General features: G+C 36.3%; 3 protein-coding genes, 1 long non-coding RNA gene and 1 pseudogene across 10 annotated transcripts; 2 read left to right on the top strand and 3 right to left on the bottom strand.

Annotated features, from left to right (window-relative positions):
• LOC18613883 (protein CURVATURE THYLAKOID 1B, chloroplastic) lies at nucleotides 1,071-2,859 on the top strand. The gene is made up of 6 exons (XM_007051352.2): nucleotides 1,071-1,477; nucleotides 1,547-1,650; nucleotides 1,740-1,826; nucleotides 1,927-1,989; nucleotides 2,335-2,372; nucleotides 2,534-2,859. The coding sequence occupies exons 1-6, from the start codon at nucleotides 1,309-1,311 to the stop codon at nucleotides 2,589-2,591; spliced, it is 519 nt and encodes a 172-aa protein (XP_007051414.2). The 5' UTR covers nucleotides 1,071-1,308; the 3' UTR covers nucleotides 2,592-2,859.
• LOC18613882 lies at nucleotides 3,078-5,456 on the bottom strand. The gene is made up of 3 exons (XR_001927771.1): nucleotides 4,606-5,456; nucleotides 4,065-4,162; nucleotides 3,078-3,787 (listed from the first exon to the last, which is right to left on the bottom strand). It is a non-coding gene; the product is annotated as an uncharacterized LOC18613882 (long non-coding RNA).
• On the bottom strand, nucleotides 5,850-8,521 carry LOC18613880 (annotated as a pseudogene).
• Nucleotides 10,219-12,677, bottom strand: LOC18613879 (protein DMR6-LIKE OXYGENASE 2). Its single transcript, XM_007051346.2, has 4 exons — nucleotides 11,864-12,677; nucleotides 11,496-11,743; nucleotides 11,080-11,401; nucleotides 10,219-10,599 (listed from the first exon to the last, which is right to left on the bottom strand). Exons 1-4 carry the CDS (start codon nucleotides 12,080-12,082, stop codon nucleotides 10,357-10,359), a joined length of 1,032 nt encoding a protein of 343 aa, XP_007051408.2. The 5' UTR covers nucleotides 12,083-12,677; the 3' UTR covers nucleotides 10,219-10,356.
• On the top strand, nucleotides 16,435-23,695 carry LOC18613877 (protein LHY). Of its 7 annotated transcripts, XM_018123611.1 has the most exons (11): nucleotides 16,435-16,726; nucleotides 17,037-17,062; nucleotides 17,329-17,520; nucleotides 17,644-17,755; nucleotides 17,979-18,040; nucleotides 21,123-21,344; nucleotides 21,445-21,633; nucleotides 21,720-21,906; nucleotides 22,003-22,055; nucleotides 22,173-22,898; nucleotides 22,998-23,695. In XM_018123611.1, exons 3-11 carry the CDS (start codon nucleotides 17,482-17,484, stop codon nucleotides 23,427-23,429), a joined length of 2,022 nt encoding a protein of 673 aa, XP_017979100.1. In that variant the 5' UTR covers nucleotides 16,435-16,726; nucleotides 17,037-17,062; nucleotides 17,329-17,481; the 3' UTR covers nucleotides 23,430-23,695. The 7 variants fall into 7 exon arrangements, with proteins under 7 accessions (XP_017979100.1, XP_017979084.1, XP_017979089.1 ...); XM_018123595.1 differs by having other exon boundaries at nucleotides 22,003-22,898; XM_018123600.1 differs by having other exon boundaries at nucleotides 21,720-22,055.

The raw sequence follows: 24,078 nt of genomic DNA, 5'->3' as shown, positions 1-24,078 counted from the left end.
ATACCAATATCAAATTCTTGTTGCAGCATCAACAATAGAAATGCACTCTTCCAAGTTCCAAATGGTCATGGTGGGGTGACTCAAATTGGTTGCAGAAAAAAGTGAAAATTTTCTATTTTAAAGTTTAAAGTAAAATAGGTAGAAAGTTACAGGATGTGTTTGTGAGGACTCAGATTGATTATCAATGCGTTTTGAACTTCAGTTAGGGGAGAAAGGAAAAATAAAAAAAAGGGTCATCCTTCTTCCCTTATGACAGTAATTATTCACCTCCAGGTGGTCCAGACCTAATCTCTTATTGCAATATAACCTTTTAAGTTGCTATTGTTCTTCTAGCTATTGCAGAATTATGTCTTACTCTGTCTCATCAATTTGCTTCAGAGTTCATTCCAAAAAAGGAAAAAAAAACTTGGGATTTTTTATAGAATATTAACGAAAAGATAGGATTAAGCAACATGCTGCAAGTAAATGCATCTATTCATAGAAAGACCTGTTTCTATAGAAGTCGTCATCATGTAAAGGGCGGGTTAGATTAGTATAGCTCCCTCAGGCTGATCAGCCCAACTTAGAGGCCCAATGGGTTAGATGTTTCTAAGCCAAACCGAATCACTCAGACCTTCTTAAACCCAATCCATTAGGAAAGGCAAATGAGAAAAGCCAAACCGGGGAAATTGGACAAGTTCATGGAAGTTTTCTAGTTAAAATTATTGGGTAAGACAAGTTCAATGGCTACATAGTCAATGTGAATTTAAGTTTTATGCTTTGTAATTTTCCTTTTTCCTCAAAGGGGAATATTGGGTGGTTTTTACTGTTTTTTTTTTTGTTTTTTACTGTTATCATATAGCAGTGGAGGTATTTTTCTGACTGCCAAACAATTATGTTTCCAGAGTTAAATGTTAAGGGGGAAAAGATATTTTGGGTTTGTAAGGTTTGGCTCTTTTTGAGAGTTGAGAAAGATAACACAATCAAGGGTTTTGGCACAACAGAGGGCCAACCTGGAACATCCTATCCAATCAAACACCATAAATTGCCTATCCAACCGCCATGTCAGCACTATCTAGATGAACCGAATGAGTGGTTCTCTCGCTGCAAACGCGGAAGACAAACCATCTCCACATCCCCTTTCAAAATTATCAGATTATTTGCAGCTAAACCCAGAAAAAAAGAGAGACAAAAAAAAAGGAAGGCAACAAAAACACAAGGCAAATAAATTTATAAAAACTAACCAAATTGCATCAATTTCTCCATTTCATTGGCCTTAGAATCTCTCTCAGGACAAGAGAATTACATCCTGTTAGAGGTTGACTAGCCATGGCTTCAGCTTCCTCCAGTGCACTATCAATCTCTTCCTCATCTACCCGTGTGGATGCTAAGGCTCCTCGTCAAACAACTGCTGCATCCCCACAATGTGTGACCCTTCCTACTCTTCCTCCCCCACCCGTTCAGTCCCAGAGTCGTCCCTGGAAGACTACTGCTTATTGTAAGTTCAAAGACATATCTCGTTTCACCAATCACGCAGTTGATCATGCATGGAGTTTAACTTTTCCAGGTCGCAAGATTGCTCGAAATGTGATGGCTATGGCCACAGGTGAGGCCCCAGCGGAGGTTGCAACAGCTGAGATGCCAGAGATTGTCAAGACAATTCGAGATGCCGTAAGAATTGTTGCATCATTTTCTTCTTCATTTTCCTGTTACTATACAGGATTTTGTATTTATAACACGAATATGTTATTGGTTTTCAGTGGGATAAAGTTGAGGACAAGTATGCTGTGAGTTCACTTGCTGTAGCAGGTATTGTTGCCCTTTGGGGCTCAATTGGATTGATCTCGGTGAGATTCTTAAAATGCAGATTGTCTTAAAGTCTTAAGTGCTTAAACATGAATCATCACTAGCATTATTCAAACATGAAATGGGTGTCTTCTCTAACAGGCAATTGATAGGCTTCCTCTGGTTCCTGGCCTTCTGGAGCTCGTGGGTATTGGCTACAGTGGGGTGAGCTGGATTTAATTCACTGTTGTTTCATGTGAAAGGTCTATAGAAATAAGAGCCCCACAACTAAGTCATCATCTTCTTTACTAGAGCTCAGGATTATTCATCATTTTGCTTATATTTAGTTTAAAGCCGTTCTTTGAAGTATCAAGCTAATCAATCGAGAATCATGTTTCTGTTGGTATCAGTCTTGTTGAGTAGGATTTATGTTGATTCTAAGACAAGGTTGTATATCACTCTACTTCTCTTAATACCAAATGGGGCATGAGTTGTCTGATCAGATACATCCATCCATCCATAAATAAAGCACTCCTATTTTCTTATGCAATTTATTGTCCGCCCTTGCAGTGGTTTGCATACAAGAACCTTTTTTTCGAGCCAGACAGGTACGTCTCATACATGCTATCTCAATTATCTCTTGGTTCCAAGTCATTTGCATGACATTGAATTAACTTTAGAAGAAAACAGGATGAATTATATTCTATCCTTTCTAAGAAAAATTTCTAGTTTTGGTGATGGTCTTTCATATTCCTACTTTAAACTTCAGGGAAGCTCTGGTACAGAAAATAAGAGACACATACAAAGAAATAACCGGAAGCAGCTAGAGGACACTGGTTAAGAATGCTGCTGAGATGAGGTGAATACTTCAAATCTGAAGCCAATACTTGCAGCATCAACATGTGACCTTACTTCATTTTGTTAGCTTAAGTTCTAACCAGAGTAAACCAATGTAATGTGGTTTTGTCATGGGCAATTGAGATACATGTATATTTTTATTTTCACATCTGTAGCATACTATCTGATGCCAATAATCACTTTCTTTTGTCATCTGAAACACAAGAACTTCCATCTACTGGATAAATTTCCAGTGTGTTTATGCTGGCTTCGTGGCATGCTACAGAAGATATTCACACTCCTTTGTTAGAGAGTAAAAGGTTGCAGAAAGTACCTCTCTAAGAATTCTATAGAAAGACTAAACGAAGAAACACTTTAAGATCTGCATTTACAAAAGAAAAATAAGCCTTCAAGTATGATATGCACAGATAACTGCAAATTGTCAGCCACATACTAGTCTTTTGTAAATTCAAGGATTGGTCCTCATTCCTCATTAGGGCAGAGTGGGTCACTTCTTCCAGGGAAGATCAACTTGGTGCACAATTCATCGAAGTCAGATCAAGAAATTAAATGACGTGAAACTCGAAAGTAGAAGCATACTAATATAAGGACTTGACACCAGAATCCTAAGTCTCACCCACACGTATGAATTGTGTAAATTCTATTTAAGATCACGGCATCCAACTCAAATGACAAGTGTCATCAAATTGACAGGCTATTTAGGATATAGATTGCTTAGAAGTTTAACAGTCTAATGATCGTGAATAAAGCATCTGAACTAGCAGAAAAGTCGGCTTACATTGAATAAATTCCCTCAACGAAAGCAGATATAGTAATACCATCTACTTAAGGAAGTCCCAACTCATTGACCAAAACCTTAGTGCCAAGCTACTTGATGAACTCGATCACCACATACTGACAATAAACACATGGAAAGAGAACATCACGGAATCCAGCTTTCAATCCTAAGTAAGAGAATTCCATATTGATTCCGCTCCTTTCCTCCTGGGGTCAGAGTCAATGCGAGAACATCATTTAAGTGTTTCTCTTGCATTGAGTAGGCAAGGTCGCTAGAAATGGGAAGAAGTTGCTCCACAACCATAACCTTTCCATTTTTTGGAAGAGCATTATAGCAATTCTTCAACAACTTTAACCACTGATCATCACCCCAATCACGAAGTATGCCCTAAATAAAACATCCATATTGCACGGTCAGCTGTAATTTGAAATTCAGTAAAGGAATTATTGATAGACCAAATATCTAATGTGAGAAAGCAATAAAAAGAATTTAAAAAACGCAAAACAAATGATGCCCTTGCTATAACAATTTCAATTGCTCAGGAAGTCGGTTGGGTTTTAAGACAGGAAGATAACCTTTAGAGGAGAAATCAGTTTATGAATTTTTAGGGAGAAATTAAGACTGCTTCAGCCAAGAAAGGTGCTAATCAAGTCCAAATCTTTACCTTCATAAAAATGGCGTCTCCTTTTGGGATGCTTTCAAACATATCTCCAGCAAAATGTTTCAAACATCTCTCCAACACATATTAGGTGTTACTCCTGTCTACATCAAGGTACACCATAAATTAATAAATCACCAGGTTTCCATCTAGGATAACAGAAAGTGATCAGCAATCATAGTAGAGTCAACTTCCCTAAAACGAATAATTTTTCATTAAATTAAGGACATTCGTTCGGAAAACGTTTATAGCTATCTCAAATGATTCAAGCAAGCGATACTTTCAGGCATATTCTCATGCAATTCCGAAGTGAGACAATCCAACCCCCAAGATTGGTGACCTTCACGTAGTAGGCCAGAACAACATAATGGGGTAGATAAAATGCGGTAAAGGGCATATCCAAGTAATGCATATTTGCAGAATTAGCACAACAAACAACATAATAAAACAGTCGAATTAACAGAATAACATGACTTTGGCCAAAAAAGAGAATAACTTGACAAAAACTTGCGAAATACAAGATAAATGAAATGGATGACAAGCATACCAGGAAAAGGAGGGGCATTTTGAATAACATAGGGCAAGTCAAAATTGACGCCCTTGATAGAGGGATACTTGGAAATGATTACGTTAAGAGCCACGCCGATCCCACCACCAACGTCGATCAATGTCTTGATGTTCTTAAGCCCTCATACGACTCAAGGATCTGCTTTACAACTATGGTTGTGCGGTTGAACATAGCTGTGTTGTAAACTTGACTGAACCTGCCATCCTTGCCAAGATACTCAAACACGTGGTTCGTCCCATGAGCCCTGTTAAAGGGATTTCCCCCTTCAAGAATTGCATCCTTCACTCCAGACCAGCTTTCAAGGAAAACCCTGTCATTATTTAAGCGCATCAAAGGTGCCAAAAAAACTCCATCTTCATTGCGAGCAAAGTAGTTAGCCGCAGGCGTCAAACTATAGCAGTCCTCAGAGCAAGTAAACACGTCATGGCAAGCAAGGAGGGTGACGAGGCGGTCCAGCATTTTCAACGAGTTAGGTTCGCGTATCCCCAAGCGGGAAGCAATAGCTAGAGATGAGAGGCCTCGACCCGCTTGAGCAAGGACATCGGAAATGCCAAGATCCATGGCGGCTTGCATCGGCCTAGGCAATGCCAAAGCACTCACAAGATGCATGACTTCTGTGAAGGTCTGTAGCTCTTCGTTCATGGCTTCGTTTCGAGAAGCAACAACTTGGAAGAAAGCAGGCAGGTATCTGGATTTTTGGATTTGACCCGCTCAAGGTCGGTTCACGATTTTTCTTCCAGCGAACTTTTCTACTTCCACTACAGGTCTCCACCAGAGGCTATTTATGTATAACTATATGTGCATATAAAACTGTATTTGATGAGAGGGAAATAAGATGGGAAGGAATTTTTTTTTCTTTTTTTATGATGGAAATAAGGGAAAATGAAAAAAAGAAGAAGAGTAGATTAGTACTCTTTTGTCCTTTCAAATTCAATATTTTCATAATTGAGAGGAAAAGACCTCATTTATTATTAGAAATGAATTGATTACAATATAAACTCTAGTTCTCCCAATAGTATTAATTATCTGAGTTATGAAACCAACAATTTAAGAGTTTATCTTATAAGACAAGACAGACTAAATTTTATTTTTGGGTGGAACAGAGTACACCCTCCTGTAGTAGATAAAGTCAATTAACAATTAGCCATCAGTGGAAGAGACTACCGAGTTTACCGACTTAGAGCACTGAATCACTAGATAGACATCCGTCATAAATCGCCAAACTTTAAGTTCTCAAGCAAAATATCTAAGAAAACACATATAATGTCAAAACATATAGTATGATTTTCTTACATTACATTCAGTTCCTAATCACAGCATCCATTCCAACCCTGAGGGCAGAGCATCTGACTTTTCGAAGATAACCAGATAGTTCACAAAATAGGTATGTAATAAAAGCGTCATAGGTATAGCACAAAAGGCTACCATGTACTTTGAGGAACCCCGCAAGTGCCAATTCATTAACTAGACCCGACTAACTTATCTGGAGATTTAATGAACTCCAGAACATGATAATGACACTGGGAAGATGAAAATTGGATACGGTCAAACCCAGATACCTCTGCCAAGCGAAACATTTCACCTTGTTTCCGCTCCTTCCCTCCAGGATTTAGAGTCATAGTAAGCACATCATTCAATAGTTTCCCTTTGTATACACTGGCCAGGTCAGCCACAGTTGGAAGAATTTGCTCTATAACAATAACCTTTCCATCTTTTGGAAGAGCATTATAGCAATTTTTCAACAACTTCAAGCACTGAGCATCACTCCAATCCCGAAGAATCCCCTACAAAATAGCCATAATCTCACTGTTGGTTATCCGAAACCATAGTTTGCTGGTGCTAAAAGTCAGTTTGTGAAGATTTGGGACAAAAATATCTTTGAGTCGGGAAAGATTCAAGCAAAGCTCAGAACTAACCTTCATAAAAATAGCATCTCCACTGGGAACACTTTCAAACATATCTCCAGCTACATGTTTCACACCTGCACCACAATATAAATTGCTTCACTAAATTTGCTATGGCATCTTAAGCAAATAATTTTGCACAAGGAGTTCCTGTTACTGTGATAGAGTTGCTTTCTAAAAACTATTGCTATTTTGCAAAGCTATAGATGATATTAAAATTAACTTTTGGCCATTATCAATTAGGGGCAGGTTCTTCTCGTCTTCTCCTCTCTCTTTTTTCTAGCAAGCAAAATCTTTGCTTTTCCAACAAAAAAGAAGCCACACTTTAGGCATTATGTTGTGTGATTCAAAATATTAAAAACCAAACCCACAGCCATATGATTGGTGATATTGCAATCAAACAACTAGCTGGATTAAATATGATGGTAATACAGGGTATTTGGATAATAAAACTAAAAGCTGCAGGATCTGAAAAATTGCACTCCAAATACAGGGCATTTGCAATAATATAACTGATCATATAACTATCAATTGCCTGTAAAGAAAGATGTTACATATAAACTATATTCATTACCAGAGAGAAATCATGAATACAAAAAGAAAAAGAAGAGGTAAGGAATTGGCATCATACCAGGAAATGGAGGGGCATGTTGAATAACATGCGGCAAGTCAAAGTTAATACCCTTGATAGAGGGGTACATGGAAATGATTAAGCTAAGCGCCACACCAATACCACCACCAACATCAACCAATGTCTTGACGTTCTTAAAACCCTTGAATGTTTTAAGCATCTTCTTCACAATAACTGTGGTGTGGTTGAACATAACTGTACTATAAACTTGATTGAACCTGCCATCCTTGCCAAGATACTCAAACACATGCATGCCATGGGCCCTGCTAAAGGGATTTCCTCCTTCAAGAATTGCATCCTTGACTCCAGACCTAAGAACAATTGAACAAAAGCATATCTCAATAACTTATGTTTTGACATGCATGGACTGCCAAAATGGAACTGCTGCAACAACACAGGCTTCACCTAGCCTTTTTACTCCTCTTTAGAACAGCTTACTCTAAATTTTGAACCGCCTCTCCTCCCTAAGACTTTCTTCCATGTACCCCAAAAAATAAAACTACTGCGTTTCTAGATAAGTTAATTGTAATCTCATTGCTTGTAGAATATGACATTTAATACCAACCTTAAAACATTTTGAACTTTAATATTTCCTCAATCCTAAATTTCCCAAAGGCTCAATATAGCGAACAAACAACCACAATCAAGATCAACTATATTAGCATAATAATTGCTGTCATTTTTTGTAGTTGAACTTTATTTTGTTGCACAGACTCTTCAAAATTCTACAGTGTTATTCCCCTGTGTGCGTTGGAAAATAACACTTAGCAGTTCAAACAAAGTGATATTCCGGAACCACACAAATCATTACTCAACGCAATTTTCCCCCAAGTAACAGTTCATGACAGTGAACAAAAAGATACTAACGAAACCTAAAAACATAGGCCGTATATATAAACAATAAATAGGGTGAAAGTTCAAAAAGCAAACCAGCTTTCAAGGAAAACCCTGTCATGGTTCAATCGCAACAAGGGCGCCAAGGATACCCCATCTTCATTTTTGGCAAAGTACTTAGCCGCAGGCGTCAAACTGTAGCAACCTCAGAGCATGCAAGCACGTTATTGCAACAGAGTACCCCGATGAGCCGGTCCAGCATTTCGAGAGACTCTGGATCGCGACAGCCCAAGCGTGCCCCGATGTCCACGAAGCGGAGACCCGAACAAAGTGGAGCGAGCATGTCGAAAACGCCAAGATCAATGGCCGCTTGCATGGCCATGGGCAGTGCTGAGGCGCTCGCTAAACGCATTGCCTGTGTGAAATTCTCTAGTGCTTGTTCCGAGTCCTCCATAGTGGGTTCCAGGTTTGGTTTTTCGTCCTGAAAGGCAATCTTGGTTTGGATTTTGCTTTTGAGCTTGATTTTTTCCCCATTTTTTTCCGTTCTTTCTCTCTGCTTTAACGGTGTGAACTTTAAGAGCGAGGGAAACGTTGTAATGCCCTAACGGAGTAGTCAGGAGTTACGGGGTATTCTAAGGAGTTTACCTTTTTTTTTTTGTTACTATATAATAAAAATGGATTAGAATTACTTCTTGGAAGACAAAAATTAATTTTTCCAATCTCTTATTATTAATAGATTTGTTTTTAAAAAATTAAAACACAAATATCACTCTCATCTTAATTATATTATTAGTTAAAGATAAAACTTAGTAATGTTGAATCGAGTTTGCTGTCTATCAATATTAAGATTAAATATTTGAATTCAATGTATGTATTTTGTGTCAATTATCAATAAACCACATATTACTTTTCAAAAATATAAAACAAATATTGTACTTATTTCTTATGATTTCCTTTTGATAATCTTTTATTCTTTACCCAAGAAGGAAAAAAACTATAATTAAATTAATGTGCTTATAATATTAGTAATAGAAAACATGAGAAAATAGTGTTATTCAAATATTAACAGTGATAAATTTAGAATTTTATATGAAGGGTGGTTAAAGATTAATCATATAAGGTTATAGTTTAGTATACTAAAAAATAAAAGAAAAAGAAGACAAAAAATAAAGAAATAAAAGAGTTTAGTATACTTATAAAAGAGAAAAAAGAGAAAATAAAGTTTTGGTTTAAAAGGTTAACTTAGACTTCTTACCACTACTCTAGACCAATTCATTTGATTTATTTAAAAGTGATAAAATCAAATATTTTAAATTTTATATGCATAAAAATAAAAAAAAATCCCATCACCCCTTTCCCTCCACCTCTAAATATCAGATACTCGTTAAATAAAATAATTATTAGATACTTCCTTATTGAAACATCATATACTTAACTAATTTTGTTAATATCCTTAAATCTCTTAATTAGAAACCTCAAAATGTATAGTATTACGTTTTTTAACACTCATTAATTATTTTTGTAACCTTATAAATACTCTTCAAAGAACCTTTTATAAATAATTAATAATCGTGTGTTAATATTGGAATATCATATATATATATATATATATATATATATATATATATATTCTAATTAGGTTTAATAACTTTTATAAATATTTAATAATTTTATGTTACCAAAATATTAGATACATACATAGTGAAATATTATATACTAAATATCTTCTTTTAGTAATCTTATTATGCAGAATCATTAACCTCAAAATGCATAAGAACCAACCCCTGTCTATATATATTATTTAATAATCTTTTTAAGTACTTCATTAATAACCTTCTACAAATATCTAGTAACATTATTATGTTGCTGATAATTTAGATACAGAGACACCAAAGCATTAGATATCTTAAAAATTCTTCAGTAACCATAGTTTGCAAAATCAATAATATCGAAGCACATTTAGTAATGTTTTGCATGTTTTATTGCTAATTTTTTATAATTTAAATAATATAGTGTTAATTATAAAAATATTTTATATATAATATTGAAATAAAATATACTTATATAGTCTTTTTTTTTTCAATTTTAATCTGTGAACTTCATAATTTTTAAAATCCGTAATATTTGTCTATAATAAATATAATCATCACAAGTTGTTTGAATTAAAAGTAAATGAACTAATTAAAATACTCATATGTGACCCAAATACTCACATGCATAATATATCATAAGTAATCTTAATTATCTTAAGTAAAAATAATAAAAGTCACCTTCATTAAAATTTCACACCCTTTATTTTCTAGAAGAAGCATCCTCGCATTGCATAACATAAATAGGGTACGTAAAATAAAGACAAAGGTCTTAAATTTTAAACATGTCCAAACATGTCTCAGCGTTAAGGCCCCGTTTCCAGAACTTCTGGTAATATTCACTGTAAGAATAGCTCCTGTACAAGGGAGGATGATCGTCGTCGATCAGTTGCGGGGCTGGCCGCATCACGGCGTCTGGTGATGGGCAATAGAACGTCGGAATAGAGATCCTCTCCTCCTTGCAGTTCACCACCGCCCGGTGAAGCACGCTCTTGTAACGATCATTACTCACTACCTGCATGGTTAATTTAGAAGAAACGGAAATCAAGTAAAATAGCTTTTGCTTGTTACAGTTCTAGAACTACTTGGAACAATTCGGGCAGACGTTGTCAAATGTCATATCTCTGTTCATATACACGTTCGGTATTTGACTATTAATTTCTCTTAGTAGCGGTCAATTTTAAAAGGATGTGGTTTTTTTTTTTAATTTTTTGCTAATCATTAAAATTTGACTGGAGAGGTATACGCCTCAACCTTTAACACGACGGTTTCGAGACTATATATGTTCATTGAGTATGAACTCTCCGTTTTAACATTAACATGTAATTAACTAAGCTTCAGGACTATATCGTTGAGTTCCTGCTTATTATACTGGATTGATAACTTGCATCTTGTTAATTATCATCACCAAGCATAAAAAGAACTCATAATTACTGGTGCGTTGACAATTAATCCAGCTAGAACTTTCTGTATATGTATGTATTAATTATCTAACCTGTATCTGGTCACCAATATTGACAATAAAGGTGTAAGGAATGGGGCTGACAGCACTCCACTTGCCATCTTTGAGCACCTGCAAACCAGGCACGTCAGCTTGAAGGAGGATGGTGATAACATTAGGATCAGCATGAGCAGGTAATCCATAAGTCAGCTCTGGCTCGGGACAAGGTGGATAACAGTTGATAGCCATGTGCTGCGCATGCTTTCCTAGTGCCGAATTCATATAATCCCTTTCCAGGCCTAAGCTTTCTGATATTGCTTCCAGCAGTCTCAGCGCCAGCCCTCTGGTGTTCTTGCAGTAGTCTGCAGCAGCTTCTCTGTGGTACAAGAAAGAAATCAAACAAAGAATTTAAATGAAATCAGTAACATATATTCCTGAAGATGTGGTTGGTTAATAACTTCAAGTGGTACCTGAAAGATGGAGGGTTGGTTGGCCATTCATGAACATAATCCTCTAAAGGGAAGCAATGGAGTCTTAAGTAATCCCTCCAGCTTGATACATTTTCAGTTTTCACATTGAAACTCGTAGAAAGTCTTGTCGTCTTCATAGGATCATTGGAGTAATTCTTCAATCGCTCACTCTCCGGTAAATGAAAGAATTCCTTGGAGACATGCAACATCTTATCAATCACCTCTGGTGAAATGCCATGGTTTTTAACCTTCAACAGATAACAAAACATATTATTGAAATGTAATTGATGTTACTCCCGGACGCCTTTTTTTACAGGGAAGTAATTAAATTTGGAGTAAACCAAAAGAAAAGAAAGAACTGCACATACCTGAAAGAAACCATTATTTTGGCACGCTTCCCCAATCTCTTTGATAACACTAGAGTGGTTAGGACCATGAAGGCCTTGGAGATCAAGGAGAGGGATGGAATGATCAAAGGTAACCTCATTGAGTTTTGGACGGTCAGATTCAGGTCGGACATAATTTGGAGGAACAGAACTCACAGTAGATACAAGGTCGGTTAATAGTGGCTTAATTGTTGTAGCCATTGGAGGAGATGATGATAGTACTTGTATCCTGCCTTGTCCAACTTCTGGGGTGGTTTTGATGATGGTAAACTAACAAATTTATAGATCCCTAAGGCCTAGAAATTATGAAATTGCAGGCTTAACCTTTTTGGTGAGGTCCTCAATTTCTCCATTGATGGAAAAGGAAATCAGAGTAGATAAGTCCAAATTAATGGCCTGATTGTATATTCAAGGTAACAGACAGCAGTTACAGAACTATATATAAATAGCTTGGTTCTTCCAGCAAGATTCTTTGTTGTTTTTTTTTATTATTTAGCAACTAAATCCTCTCTGCAAACGTTTGCTGAGATTCCAGAAAAAGGCGATTCCTTATTAGGCCTCTTTACGGATTTAGCTGGCAATGAGGAACACATCTCTTTTGTAACTGTCCTCTGGTTCCTCGTTGAATACACAAGTACAGAACTGCTCCAAATTTACTGTTCAAAATACTTACGAATTACTAGACATATAATAGGAGAAATGGTCATCCAAGAGTGTATAGTTGACGTATGACTGAAGTATTCACACTAGGGTTCCATTGTCAAATTTGATTCAAGAAAAAGAGGTATTATACTTCACTTATTCAATGACAAGAAATCTTTGCAATGCCATTATTAAGACAAAATACTCAACAAATGCAGAGATCTAAATTCTTGGCATAAACTTTTTCAAAGGGTTGACAAGTAATATAATCTAAAAGATTCAGTCAGAAGCTCAAAATGTTCAAACACAACCATCTTTGTACAAAGTCTTAAAAGAGTTAGTATGACACAGCCATCTTTTCTAATCTAAAAGATTCAGTCAGAAGCTCAAAATGTTCAAACACAACCATCTTTGTACAAAGTCTTAAAAGAGTTAGTATTATACAACCATCTTTTCTAAGAGATGAGCCATTTTTTCCCCCTTTTGCAGCCTTCTTCTCTTCCCTATGCCTATCAGTAATAAACACTGACGCTAAAGTCTAGAAATGGAAGTTGGGCTATTCTCATGTAACTTTTTAAGATACGCTAACCATTGGAAAAGTCTATACGATTTTGCTAGAGTTCATGCAAAACTCGTCGAACTTTATTAGAAGAAAAACACCTCAAGAAGCTGTTTAATTGTAATCATAGCTAGGCACAATCATACACTAACAAAAGGACGTAGCCAAGAATTAATCTCAATTGTTACGACAATAAATATCAAACTGCAGACAAACAACCATCCAGTAAACGCCAAGAAGCGTTGAATGTGGAGAGCAACAACAGGTTGCAGAGGAAGTAAAGCTAGTACGGGGAGCTCTGCAAAAGGAAATACAATTCTTATCTTGAAAACCATCCAGTAGGAAAAGTTTCCCGATAAAACAAGGAGCTTTTGCATCAGGGCTTAGGAAGGGGGGGAGGTGAAGGAATAACGTCACGGCGCCTTCGTCACCCAGAGCACGCGTCAGCAACTGGGGAGGCGGTGAACTGTAGGTTGGAGGTGTTCAATTGTTCATCTACCAGCTGCCTTTGGACGAATTTCTTATCTTGGCTTTGGCTTTGGATCATGTGTCTTGACAATATTTGTCTAACTCGGTTGGTAGTTTTTATTTTTCATCATTCATCAATTTACGTGTTCTAGAGGAATTGAGAAATTTTGGGGGCCTAACTTGTTCGGTTAATTCACATATTTTAATGCAAATTAAAACATAAAAATGAACAAAACCAAGTGCTTTGGTCAAACTTGATTAATATATAATCTACGAACCTCCCCTCCAAGGTAGGTATATAAAGACAAATTAAGATATAGTAATATTGATTAGTTAAAATAAAAAAAATAGAGGTAACCACAGTTTTTTTCGATTATGAAAAGAGAGAGTGAGAAAAATTAAAAATATACTAACAGTGCTAACATGAGCAGAATTAAAATTTTATCACGAGTTTTTCCATTATATTAATTTATTAAATTTTAAAAAATATATCTTAATAAGATATATAACAATCCTCTAACCTCTTTTATAAAGTTTAAAAATTTCCACTGATAACGTATAAAATATATTTCTTATATATAATCATTAAACCTTTACTTTAATTTTTTTATACCTAAGTGCTTTAGCTCCCTTTGATATATTAATGATATAGCACACTAATGAAAAGTTTACATAAAAAATTTTCTAAAGTAAACCATATCATTATCATTTTTTTCACTATTTACTTCCTAAAAAGCTGTTGATATAAAGTGAAAAATTAACAACTAGTAAAAAGCATAAATTATATTAGATTGATTATAAAATATGGGTTATAATCGAATATCGATTAATGTATATTTGTTCCATATAAAAATAAAATTGTGAATTTTGTTTTTCATCAATACCAAAAAAGTTTCACTTTACTGCTTCAAAGAAATTGTTTGATTTTGCATCAGAAAAGCAAAATGCAATTTTTTTGTTTTATATATATATATGTATAAATCAAAACAAGGGAAGTCTTGATCATTATTTGTTAGAAAGTTTCAAGAACATATTCTAGAAAGCATTAAATAATTATTTGCAAGCAACTTTTGACCTAAAATGGCAATTAACAACAGACAAAGTCATATGATTAGGCGAAAGCAAAAGATGGCTAAAATTCTAATGTTTGGATGTGTCATTTGGGAGTTGATTTCTCGTTCTCCCTTTAAGGATGTGTTCGGTAAAAGTACAACATTGAGCTGGATTCTTCTCATCACACAATTTTCCGAAATTGAATTCATCCAAATTTTGGTTAGCAAAAGCAGGGGAGAGCTTTTCCAATTGCCACGAAAACTCCCATCTCCAATTATGATCCTTTCAAGTGCATGGAGCTTGGATTTCAGAATTCAGAATATTAAAATAGAATCCATTGGGGTACATGACTGTGTCACTTTCCTTCACAGTTGTGGTAAGAAATCAAAGTGCCTATTGAAAGGACCATTTGGCTCCTTCTACTTCTTCCAGAAACGCATATAAAAACGAACTTTTGATCGATCCAAAGAGAAAAGAAGAAGATTTGGGTGGAAGGGGAAATGGCCACGTTGTTGGTTGGGGGTGTTAGGGTAATGGATTTTGATCCAATCCCTTTTTCCAGAGCTTTCCATGTTCTTCGTGTTCGCGTTGTTGTTGGCCCATGGATATAACCTTTGTTTTTCCTTGTTCGGCATAGACGACATTGGCAAATCAATCAATTTGGGTTGATTCATAGGGTGAAGCCCATCCTCGTAAATTTGTTCCATAGAAGGCCACTTATTTATGATGTGAACCCCGAAAAAAGGAAAATGATATGAGCTTATTTTTATTATTTTTTAAATAGGGAAAAGAATAAAACAAAATTAATTGTACTATTTAAATCTATAATACATAAAGTGTTTGAAAATAAATCAATAAAAATATTATTTAGAGGGGTCTCGAAAATGTATAACTCAAAAATAAATTTTCATAATATGTAGTTATCCAATTGACACGTTGATTAATTTCATGAAAAATATAAAAAAATTGAATAATTTAAATTTTGTAAAAGTAACATCTTAATTTTTATGTAAATTAAAAACTTGATAAAAAGTCTAAAATTTAACTATTAAAGAAGTCGATCTTGTAAGTAAACCCCACAATTGAATGCAATGAATGTTTATTTTCACTTATGATTTTGTGGGAGGACTCCAATTCCTTCCATTACAATGCAATGAATGTTAAAATTGACGTTTATCCTTTAAAAGACAAAAAAAGAGAAAAAGAAAATAGGGGGTTCGTTGCTAGGATCATCACCGTAGATCTGCTATCTTCTCAAATCCAGTGGCTTCGACTCCAACTTTTATCAGCTTCTGCAACAGTCGAAATGATTTTATCCCCAACACCATCGCGGCACCGCATGAACCGCAAACGTCGCACTTGACATCCACTCCCCTTCGTGCTTCTGACCCGCACGATACCGGACTCCACATCTGTCTCAAAACCGCCACGTACCGGTAACCCATGCCACGCTGGTGCAACACCATCCGCTTTTTCATCCTAGTCCGTACGGAAGCGACCGGAACAAACCGGCAGGGAGTAAAGTCCACGTCACCGGGGCCCCACGTGGCACAGCTGGAGGCGCTTTTACGGACTTAACCTCACAGGATGGGAACTTGTGGCTGAGATTTGAAGATGGGAAGCAACAGGCCAAATGCAAAAAAGAAAAAAAGAAAAAAAGGGGAAAAAGAGCAAGGGTGGGCTTTACTTATCTCAGCCACTAAATTACTGACACTTGGCAACATCCAGTGCATCTGTCCGTTCGGTTTACCGTTCACTCCTTCGCAGCCTCAAATAAAACTTGCCTAAATTTTGTATTTTCTAGAAAAATATATCCACCAGGAAATTGTAGTGGCTGAGATTTCTCCATACTTCTCCCAAACTGTAGTTTCTGGTGTTTTAGGTCTCACCAAAAAAGGCTTTCTCTGCTGCTTTCTTCGTTGCTTTGCTTTGCTTTGCTTCTTCTTCAGTTTTCTTCTAATCTTTTCTGCTTACTAGAAAAAAAAAACCGTATTCCATTTCTGTTGATTCCGATCTCCTCATTGCCGGAAACTATGAGTTCTCCGACTGGTCTCTGGTGAACTCTTTTTTTCATGCATGATCGTTGCTTTCAGAGTTCTCATCCTCCATGGCTACCTCTCAAGGTATTTCCACCGCATTTCTAGGGCTTTCCTTCTTTACTCTCTGTTTGGTTGCCCCCTCAAAGTAATTCTTGTCTTCAAAACTCTACTCGGCTGAGTTTAAATTAATGTTGTCTATACGAAGCTGAGTAGGGAGAAAATAAAAGTGATTGATATTTTTTTTCTTGGCAACCAAACAGATGGTAAAGAATTCCTTTTGTATATAATCTTACTTTTTAGCTGTTAAAACGGCAAAACTTACATTTACCGGAGGAGCTTATGTGGAAGTGCGTTGTTGATGACTAATTAAATCTTTTCTCTCATTTCTCGAAAGGTTTTGGCGCCAACGGGTTCGTTTTGGTGAGGATTCTGAATAAAGGAATTTTCTTTTAAGTTCTTTCGAAGAAGCCGTCTCTTCTCTCTGTTACGGTGGATACTTAAATTTTTTTTTTTTTATCTTCCACAGATTTAAATTTCATCACAAAATTTACCATGTGATCAACTAAAGTACCAGTTATGTTAAAAATAACTATATTTATGATGTTGAGAAAATAACATTAATTGGAATGGTTACAGAAAACGGAGACGGATCTCTATCAATTGTTGTTGGCTTTTGTGTTTTGCAGTCGTAAATAGTTATCATCAGGTTTTGTGGAGTTCAAAAACGGCTTTGCTATTTGGAGTATTGGATGTCAAAAGAAATGAAAGGAGGTTTGTGTTTTATCCATTGCTCGTTGGAGAGGATTTGAAGCAGCACTACCGCTGCCCAGGTCCTGTCAATGGACACATACTCCTCTGGAGAAGAACTCGTTATTAAGGTATTAATTATTATTTATTTGACATTAAACTCTTTTTTCTTTTAATTTATACCTGTTGATATTGTAAAAATGGAGCTTTTATTGTTACAATCTCAACTGTTGAATTTTTATGCTGAATGGTAGACTAGGAAGCCTTATACTATTACAAAACAACGTGAAAGATGGACCGAAGAGGAGCATAATAGGTTCCTAGAGGCCTTGAAGCTCTATGGACGAGCTTGGCAACGCATTGAAGGTTTTCACTTGTTTTTCCATTTCAGATTTGAATCTTTTTTGGGTGGAGAAACAAAAATATTTCAATTGGTGCTGTGTTTTAAGAACTATTTTTATTGTGGGTTGAGCTAAAATTCATTGGATATATCTGTTAGGACTGACATATGAATTTCTTTTATATATTTTTATCTTAATTGGAGATCTGTCTTTTCTCCTCTCTTTTTTGTTTACTTGATGATGTGCAGAACACATAGGAACAAAGACTGCTGTGCAGATCAGGAGTCATGCTCAAAAGTTCTTTTCAAAGGTCAATTGGTGCCTTCTTGCTTATGCTTATATTCAATGTATATTTCTGCATCTTAACTCTTGTTTCTGCTTGAAATATATCAAATATTGATCCATCAATTGCACCAATTTGATTGATTGGGAAATCATGCTGATTATTCTCTCTTATCTGTGTACTTCATACTGTTTTTTCCCCTTGCTTATATAAGCAATTTTTTGATTAAAACAACAAAAAGAACATAAGAGGGTTCCCCGGGCATATACAAGCAACAGAATGAGGAGAAAGGGTTAATACCAAATACATGAGAGATACATAGCTTTTCTGTGTCAAAAACATTAGTCGTATATCAGTATGATCAAATTTATAACCAGTTATGTGAAGAAGTGCACCAGATATTATTTATTATCTAGAAAGGAAGCGATCTTGAGTTAGATGAGCATCCAAGCTGCTTAATAGTACTAATTTAGCTTACCACAATTAGGGTGATAGCCTTTCTCCTCTCCACAAATTTGTTTTATTGTTGTGGAGATGTCAGCAATTAAAACTCTATTTATTTGGTCTCTGTACGAGATTGGCCATTAGATGCGTGCAAGAAAGGCTTCATGATCATTGTAGTCTGATCTGTCAGGAAAGGAAGGAGTGTGTTCCATTTTTTAAGTTGTTATAAATGGTAACTTTCTCATAGGAATTTCGTAAGATTTTTATGCAATTTTGTACTTAATATATTTGGTCTTTTGGCACATAAGAGCCCTCTAGCATTTAGGCTGAATATGTATAGAGAGTGAATTACACTCATTATGAGACACTCTGCTGTGAGTTTGGGCTGAGACCAATTACTATGTCTTCATGGCTAGATTAGTTTTTGGCTCTGCTACAAATTGAATTCAACAGCATCCAAGGGTAATATGTTCTGCATGGGCAGTTAGGGCTCAATGCCAATTAGTTTATCCTTCATGTGTAGACTATCTCAAGGTTTTGACTATGCTAATAGTTTAATTCATCAGCATCCAAGGTTAACAATGAATCTGCACCCAGAGTAAACCTTTAATTTTAGGATCATATTTGTTAAACCTTTTATAGTCGCAAGTTTCACACCCCTTCAAGACAATCTTCAAATGGATTTTGTCTTTTCTGCATCTTATTGCCTAGTTTGCAATATGTCTCCAATATGTGGTGGGATTTTATTAGTTTTATGTTGTTTCATATTTTGTCCAGCAGAAGGTCTTGATGAACTTTTACCAAAAAGATGTTCTTTGTGATTCAAGATGTGTTTGAAGATGTTTATCCCATTATGCCATATGATCTTCATATGGCCTTATCTGAGGGTGGAATCCATTGAGAAGTAGTTAGTGCTAGCAAGGAAGTCACGTGTCTTATGGTGTAAGATATAATTTGTTTGGATTCTAGGGTGGGTTGAGGTGTTTATTTAGTGGTATGAAATCTCTTTATGTGTTAGCAATAGTTACCTAGTATGAATCGGATACTCATTAGATCTAAAATATGAATTTCTTTTTCATTCCTTCCATTTCTGGGAATTGGGAGAGTTTAGGATGCAGGATAGGCTACTTATTTGTTGTTGAGTATCATGCTTCTATAAAGATTTATCATTTATGACAAGAGAACTAATGGCACTGTTTGGTGATGAGGAACATATAATACTGATCCACATATTTCTCTTTCCATCAGAAAGATGAGTGTGCCTTAATATTTGCAGCCAAGCTTAGGAGCAGCTGTTTGGATGTGTGTTAGATTGGCCTTAAAGCTAATTATGATGTCAGCGTTGAGGTTATGCATCTATTAGGTCCATTTGAAGAGATTGTTCTTCTTTAGTGAGCGTGGTATATATCTTCAATAAAGGGAACCACTTACGAAATTTTACTGGATTTCTATATTAAAGACTTATTTCCTGCATGTTATTGGCTGTAACCTGCCAATTACATAAAAGTTAAAGTTATATGGTTAATGCAATACTTTTTTCCTTTCAAATTTCTCTTAGACAGCATGTCTAAGTTTAAAGTACCTTTACTGATTTCACAAACAATATGCACATTTTCTGTTGTTAATAGTTTGCAACATCGGATTTATCATGATTAGCTTATGATTGATAACTCTTAACTGGAGGATAAGCAAATGAAGATTGCTCAAGTTTACTATGGTTAATGCTTTGAGAATTTCTTTCTTCAGTCCAGACCATGACATTTTAAGGATCTTGATTTTACTTGACAAAGAACATTGTGGATGGTTTGATTCAGATTATAAGGATAAGTTGGCATTATGAAAGATTAAACTTATTTATGCAGAACTAAAACTGTGATTTTTAAGAAACTACCAGTAATTTTCTTTTTATCTTAATAGACTACTTCCCTCTTTCCCTCTTAACTTATACTTTGAAGTTTTCTCCTAATAAGACTGCTTGGCTAAACCAGCCCCCTTTTTTTATTTAGCCAATGTTCGTGTATGTATGTTCAACTGTGGCTCGTTTGTATGTGTATGACAGTCAATGTTATATTGCACAGGTGTGTCTCGAGAACACGTGACAGATTTAAAGGACTGAAAAATGTAGATAACTCATTAAAGATTGTTTACAGGATTCATGTATTGGAATGAGCTTACCTGATTTAAAGGACACAATTGTCTATCACTTTTTGAAGGGAGAATAGATAAGAATGTGTTAATCTTCTACAAAATTGGCTGATGGATTCTAATTATTTGGTGAGAAGGAGAGAAATATAATTTATAAGACAGGCCATATAACTGATAATAGGCGTATAACATTTTGTATGAATCTCCAGTATGAGATATAAGTAGATGTTAGAGCAATTATATATGTGGACTTCTAATTTCCTGATAATATTTTGTAGTATTCTGGTTAGCCTTACTATTTTGCATTCGTAGGAGAAAAAAAGATTCTTCTCCTTTCCTACAATAATTCCAGAGAAAATAAATTAATTGATGCCAACTTGAGTTATTCCATTCCTATCGTATATTTTAGTGTTGTACTTTGATATGATTGATGTTACATAGGCTCCATCAGTACGTAGAAATGTTTTTCTTTTTATGTATTCATTTTAGTTGAGACTACTGACAGATATTCTACTCTCAGTTGGAGAAGGAGGCACTCGCAAAAGGTGTTCCAATAGGTCAAGCTCTTGACATAGAAATTCCACCTCCACGCCCTAAAAGAAAACCAAGCAACCCTTATCCTCGAAAGATAGGTGCTGCTACCACAGCACAGGTTGGAGCAAAGGATGGAAAATCTGAAACACCATTATCTTCTTTGCGTTGCAAACAAGTATTGGACTTGGAGAAAGAACCACTTCCAGAGGTTTATTTCTCTTCCTATGTTCATGTATCAAATTCTTCATGTTCCTTAATTATGTTTCATTTTTTATTTATCTATGCATCATATGTATCTTGTTTGTCAGAGACCTAATGGAGATGAAAAGCCTATAAATCTGAAAGACAATCAAGATGATAGTTGCTCTGAGGTTTTTACCCTTCTCCATGAAGCAAACTGCTCTTCTGTGTCTTCCGTGAACAAGAATTCTATACCAACATCAGCAGCACTCAGAAACTCTTGCACTTTTAGGGAGTTTGTACCTTCACTAAAAGAGGTAGTAAATCATAATGACAAACATGAATCCTATGTCACTCTTGAACATTAAAAATTTATGACGCTGATAAACTTAACGTCGAACAGACAATTCAGGATAATGGTACAAGTAAGGCTTCAAACTTGGATAATTCTTGCACTTCACATGAGAAAGCAGCTCAAGGCCAGAAAAAAGATGATGTGGGTGGTGGTTTACGTGCAGATGAGACGCAAGCCACTCAAAATTATCCTAGGCATGTTGCTGTGCATGTCTTAGATGGAAGCCTGGGAACAGGTGCTCAAAATCCTTCCCTGGATATGCCATTTCAGGATTCTGTATTTCACCCTATGGGAGATGTTCATGGACAAACTAACCTGTTTGCAAATCCAGCTGCATCTGCTACTACTGAACATCAGAATAATGCACCAAGATCTACTCATCAGGCATTTCCAACTTTTCATCCTCCCTTTACACATGTTTGCCCCAATCCAGAGGACTATCGATCATTTCTACATGTCTCCTCCACTTTTTCCAGTCTCATTGCATCTACTTTGTTACAGAATCCGGCTGCTCATGCTGCAGCAAGCTTTGCCGCTACATTTTGGCCATATGCAAATGTTGATAGTTCTGCTGATTCTCCTGCATGCAGCCAAGGAGGTTTTCCATCTAGACAAATGAACCCTGCTCCAAGTATGGCTGCTATTGCTGCTGCAACTGTAGCAGCTGCCACTGCATGGTGGGCTGCCCATGGACTGCTTCCTTTATGTGCTCCTCTGCACACTGGCTTTACCTGTGCTCTTGCATCCGCTGCTGCAGTTCCTCCAATGGATAATGAGCAAGCTCCAGCTACAAAGATGGAAAGAAAAGATAATAATGATCAAGATCTATCCATGCAGGATCAACAACTGGACCCTGAATACTCTGAAGCTTTGCAAGCTCAACATTCAGCATCTAAATCACCTACTTCATCATCATCAGACTCTGAAGCGTGTGGAGATGCAAAAGTAAATACTGGAGTGAAAGCAGCCGATGATGAGAAGGCAGCAGCAGTAACTGAGCCTCAGGATGCAAATAAAACAAAAAACAGAAAACAAGTTGATCGGTCCTCATGTGGTTCCAATACACCTTCAAGTAGTGAGGTGGAGACCGATGCGTTAGAAAAATATGAGAAAGACAAGGAAGATGCAAAAGGAGCTGATGCAAATCATCCACAAGTTGAGTGTTGTAATCGTCGTGGTAGAAGCTGTAGCAACCCGAGTGATTCTTGGAAGGAAGTGTCTGAAGGGGTGAGTTAATGTGTCTGCTTTTCCATGTAACTTAAACTTAATTATATTCTAATTGTATTCTGATATTGTCGCATTTTGGCTCCACTACTTATTTGTTAGTATCTTTTTGGTCAGGGGCGACTGGCTTTTCAAGCCCTCTTCTCCCGGGAGGTACTGCCACAAAGCTTTTCTCCTCCACACGACGGCAAGAACAAGGGGCAGCAAAAGGACAATGTAGAGGATGACAAACAAAATTCAGATGAGAAAGACGGAGCTACATCAGCTTTAGACCTCAACAGCCAGACAGTGCGATCTTGTTCTTACCGTCAAGGGGTTGAGAAAAATGGTTTGTCAAGAGGTGAGGACATTGTGGGAGAGGGCCTGCTGACAATTGGACTGGAACATGCAAAGCTTAAGGCCCGCCGAACAGGATTTAAACCGTACAAAAGGTGTTCTGTGGAAGCCAAGGAAAACAAAGTGATGAACGCCGGCAGTCAAGGTGAAGAGAAAGGTCCCAAGAGGATACGCTTGGAAGGGGAAGCTTCAACTTGACTTGCGCTATTGCATGCAATTAACCAAGGAAATATGTTGTTGCGTGCAATTTCTAATTGTCCCCCCTTATCTTATTTCCTTTCATGTTTAATTTTAAGACTTGCAGCTCACGAGACTTTTCGTGTAGGTGTGTGTACTATATGTCTACATTGACTTATTTACTTTCCTGGACCATGCACAACTGCAGTTAAAAACTCCTTTGAAATAGACTTAGATAAGAAGCATTAAGTAATGAATGGCCCTTGATTTGGCCTCTTTTCTCCAAAGTTATGGCCTCTTTTGCTTGCTGATCATATTCCTGGAACAAGCTGAAACTTTTTTGATGCAGTGAAATGAAAAATTAAACAGAAAGGGTTTGCTTGCCTTTCAGTTGCCAGGGTACATCCACTGGTTTACAAACCCTAACTGCTTTTTTATGCCTTATTTTTCCATTCTTCCAAGTCTGAACTGTAGTATTCTACTTTAGATATATCAACTCAAAATTCTTATTTTCCTTGTTCTTTTCAGCCGATGACTAAAATTTCATTGTCAAAAGCCAAATGATGCACAAATTGTTGAAAGTAGGTGTGTGGCTTTTTTCAACATAAATGAAAAAGGCCACCTGATGCGGTATAAGATCTGCCTAACCCTTGTCCTTTGCTGCTTGTGG

Source organism: Theobroma cacao, chromosome 1 (assembly GCF_000208745.1).
Source record: "Theobroma cacao cultivar B97-61/B2 chromosome 1, Criollo_cocoa_genome_V2, whole genome shotgun sequence".
NCBI classification, from domain to species: domain Eukaryota; kingdom Viridiplantae; phylum Streptophyta; class Magnoliopsida; order Malvales; family Malvaceae; genus Theobroma; species Theobroma cacao.
This window is presented reverse-complemented; position numbering and strand designations above follow the sequence as displayed.

Excerpts from the sequence above, each read along its gene's own strand:
- LOC18613879 (XM_007051346.2), bottom strand. The coding sequence starts at position 12,082 with ATGGCTACAACAATTAAGCCACTATTAACCGACCTTGTATCTACTGTG. Across the intron at positions 11,402-11,495 it reads ACCAACCCTCCATCTTTCAG|AGAAGCTGCTGCAGACTACT; the intron begins GTACCACTTGAA and ends CTTGTACCACAG. Across the intron at positions 10,600-11,079 it reads ATATTGGTGACCAGATACAG|GTAGTGAGTAATGATCGTTA; the intron begins GTTAGATAATTA and ends TTAACCATGCAG.
- LOC18613883 (XM_007051352.2), top strand. The coding sequence starts at position 1,309 with ATGGCTTCAGCTTCCTCCAGTGCACTATCAATCTCTTCCTCATCTACC. Across the intron at positions 1,478-1,546 it reads CTGGAAGACTACTGCTTATT|GTCGCAAGATTGCTCGAAAT; the intron begins GTAAGTTCAAAG and ends TAACTTTTCCAG. Across the intron at positions 1,651-1,739 it reads TCAAGACAATTCGAGATGCC|TGGGATAAAGTTGAGGACAA; the intron begins GTAAGAATTGTT and ends ATTGGTTTTCAG.
- LOC18613877 (XM_018123584.1), top strand. The coding sequence starts at position 17,482 with ATGGACACATACTCCTCTGGAGAAGAACTCGTTATTAAG. Across the intron at positions 21,634-21,719 it reads TTGTACCTTCACTAAAAGAG|ACAATTCAGGATAATGGTAC; the intron begins GTAGTAAATCAT and ends AACGTCGAACAG. Across the intron at positions 22,899-22,997 it reads GGAAGGAAGTGTCTGAAGGG|TATCTTTTTGGTCAGGGGCG; the intron begins GTGAGTTAATGT and ends CTTATTTGTTAG.